Source organism: Tarenaya hassleriana, unplaced genomic scaffold, assembly GCF_000463585.1.
Source record: "Tarenaya hassleriana unplaced genomic scaffold, ASM46358v1 Cleome32, whole genome shotgun sequence".
Taxonomy (NCBI): domain Eukaryota; kingdom Viridiplantae; phylum Streptophyta; class Magnoliopsida; order Brassicales; family Cleomaceae; genus Tarenaya; species Tarenaya hassleriana.
Genome location: NW_010966372.1, coordinates 81,959 through 84,268, shown reverse-complemented (window position 1 = coordinate 84,268; position 2,310 = coordinate 81,959). Strand labels below are relative to the sequence as shown.

At 36.3% G+C, this 2,310-nt stretch overlaps 1 protein-coding gene across 3 annotated transcripts; it reads right to left on the bottom strand.

Moving 5' to 3' along the window:
• Nucleotides 1-370: 370 nt before the first annotated feature.
• LOC104820745 lies at nt 371-2,017 on the bottom strand. 3 transcript variants are annotated; one of them, XM_010551322.2, is made up of 4 exons: nt 1,711-2,017; nt 1,032-1,274; nt 728-940; nt 371-615 (listed from the first exon to the last, which is right to left on the bottom strand). In XM_010551322.2, exons 1-4 carry the CDS (start codon nt 1,717-1,719, stop codon nt 568-570), a joined length of 513 nt encoding a protein of 170 aa, XP_010549624.1. In that variant the 5' UTR covers nt 1,720-2,017; the 3' UTR covers nt 371-567. The 3 variants fall into 3 exon arrangements, with proteins under 3 accessions (XP_010549624.1, XP_010549623.1, XP_010549622.1); XM_010551321.2 differs by lacking the exon at nt 1,711-2,017 and adding an exon at nt 1,489-1,674 and having other exon boundaries at nt 728-937; XM_010551320.2 differs by lacking the exon at nt 1,711-2,017 and adding an exon at nt 1,489-1,666.
• Between the last annotated feature and the right edge of the window lie 293 nt (nt 2,018-2,310).

Below are 2,310 nucleotides of genomic sequence, written 5' to 3'. Positions count from 1 at the left end.
TTTTGCTTATATAGTACATCTATTATTTTTCATCACCCATGTTTGCAAGTTGAGTTATTATATCTAAAATTTTCAAAATGCTAAATTTTATAATGCATTTGTCTATCATTTCACGATTTTATAAATTACATACAAGACAAACGTCTCAAACACTAAATTCTCGGTTTCGAATTGTAAGAACTATATATGAAGTTTATATATATACCTCGTTTGCAAATCTTAATAACAAGTCTACTTATGAAGTATCTTTCTCATAAACATACTAATAAAGCTATATATCATATTTCACTTTCCAATTAATATTTTTTCGCCAATAACATGAAAAAGTGCAAAACAGAGTTCGATTCATTTATCTAAAAATACAAAAAGATGAAATTAACATAACCCTTTTCCATGAAATTCAAGTAAAAACACAAGGCATAAGGAGAACACAAAAAAAAAAAAAACAGAAGGCTACTAGATTTCATTTCCATTTGTTTGGTATAAAACCATTAGTATTATATTCCCTAAATATATTGAGATTAACAAAGCAAACTCATAGATACTTCATGACTTCGACTTCTTATTTCAAGATGCGCATGGGACCAAGCATGACAAGAGTCCCGGCATTCTCTTCTGCATCACCAAAATCAATATTATAACTCGGATAATTAATTTAACTTTATAACAAAATAATACAACCTATGATATATATATATATATTATATTGTAGTTGAGATGGACCTACCCTCTTGGAAGAATGGAGGAGCTCGGGAGGGATCTTGTAGAGATCTTCGTCGACGGGCTTGGGCCTCGAAGGCCGCACTACCGCGTCGTTTTGGTAATGCTTGGCCTCGCTGCCGTATGCGTATTGCTTTCCTGCATGTCCGCTGACGTCACGCACACGCCTTTGTTGTTGTGGGCCCCTTTTCTCCTTCGTTGCCCCCGCCGCCACCGTCTTCTGCACCGGCAAAACATTCGGGAAACGTATTTTAATATATATATATATATATATATACTTGTCTCCATCAGATGCATGTGAAGATCCGTACCTGTCTGGAAGGAGGAAGAGTCCGTGGACGGCCATGGGAGTAGTAAGAAGAAGCTTTTAGGGCTTCTGCAGAAGAGGAAGAAGATGACGAAGACGAAGTGTGGATGTGAGCGGTGTTATCACGGAGGAGACCAGCTTGTCTTGCGTTCTCGAAGTATTGAGTGATGGGCATTTCGTTGGCATCTTCCCACTCTCCAAACCTCGGAATCTGTCCGCTCTTCTTGCCGTAATAATCATATTTCCCCTGCCAACACATATTACAACACGTGAATTTAGATACGTGTATTTTGGTTGGTTTTATTATAAACGGCCCGACGGATCTACCGAGGATAAGTTATTTATAGCTACAAGACGATGATTGAAAAAACATAAAAAGTTCGAAACTTTTTGACTTTAAAATTTAAGACCCATAAATGCCGAGAATTGGCTAAACCATGTAACCAAACAGTCAAAAGAACCTTTCCAGATTCCACCGAAAAGAGTAACAACAAAGGACGAACACACAACCAAGAGTCAAGAAAGAACAAGAACACAAGTGTTTGGTGAGGAAAAGGGTGAGTTGGGGGCAGGTCGCAGATCTGAAAAAAAATGGGGAAGGTGAAACGGGAAGAGGCATGGAGGAACATGAATATCAAGAAAACAAAAACCAAACACAAAGGATCCAAGAAGGCTATACTTACATGATACATGATGATGATGATGATGATGATGATGATGATGATGATGATGATGGTGATGATGATCTCTCTCTTTCTCTCTTTCTCTCTAGTGGGCAGCAAGCGAGACACAAAGAAATGGCTGCAAGAGAGCTCACTGTCTTTTTATAACAAGGGTTTAATCTGTCCAGCCAGACAAGAAATCGACTTTCCAATTGAATTGAATGGATTCTGGAGAGAGAGAGAGAGAGAGAGAGAGAGAGAGAGATTCGGGGGAGTTTCAGTTTCAGACTTGAGCAGTATAGCTATTACCTATGAGGAAAAAAAAGCAAGGAAAAAGAACTACTAATATATATAATATAATGTATGTATATATACACACACACAATATCGGATGCGGATAAGAATTCTACCTAATTAAAAAACCGATTGTATAACTTTTTGTAGAAAATAATCTTGAATATAAATTAAATTTAAATAGATTTCCAATTAAACGTATATAAAATTTAAATGGATACAGTTTTTAGAAATATGAAAATCTGAACTAAAAAACAAGAACAGCGCAAAAATAACATTTTAGAAACAATCCCACCTTACATAAGGTAAATGTTCTGGAATTTATAC

Excerpts from the sequence above, each read along its gene's own strand:
- LOC104820745 (XM_010551320.2), bottom strand. The coding sequence starts at position 1,656 with ATGTTCCTCCATGCCTCTTCCCGTTTCACCTTCCCCATTTTTTTTCAG. Across the intron at positions 1,275-1,488 it reads TTTCGGTGGAATCTGGAAAG|GGGAAATATGATTATTACGG; the intron begins GTTCTTTTGACT and ends ATGTGTTGGCAG. Across the intron at positions 941-1,031 it reads CTCTTCCTCCTTCCAGACAG|AAGACGGTGGCGGCGGGGGC; the intron begins GTACGGATCTTC and ends TTGCCGGTGCAG.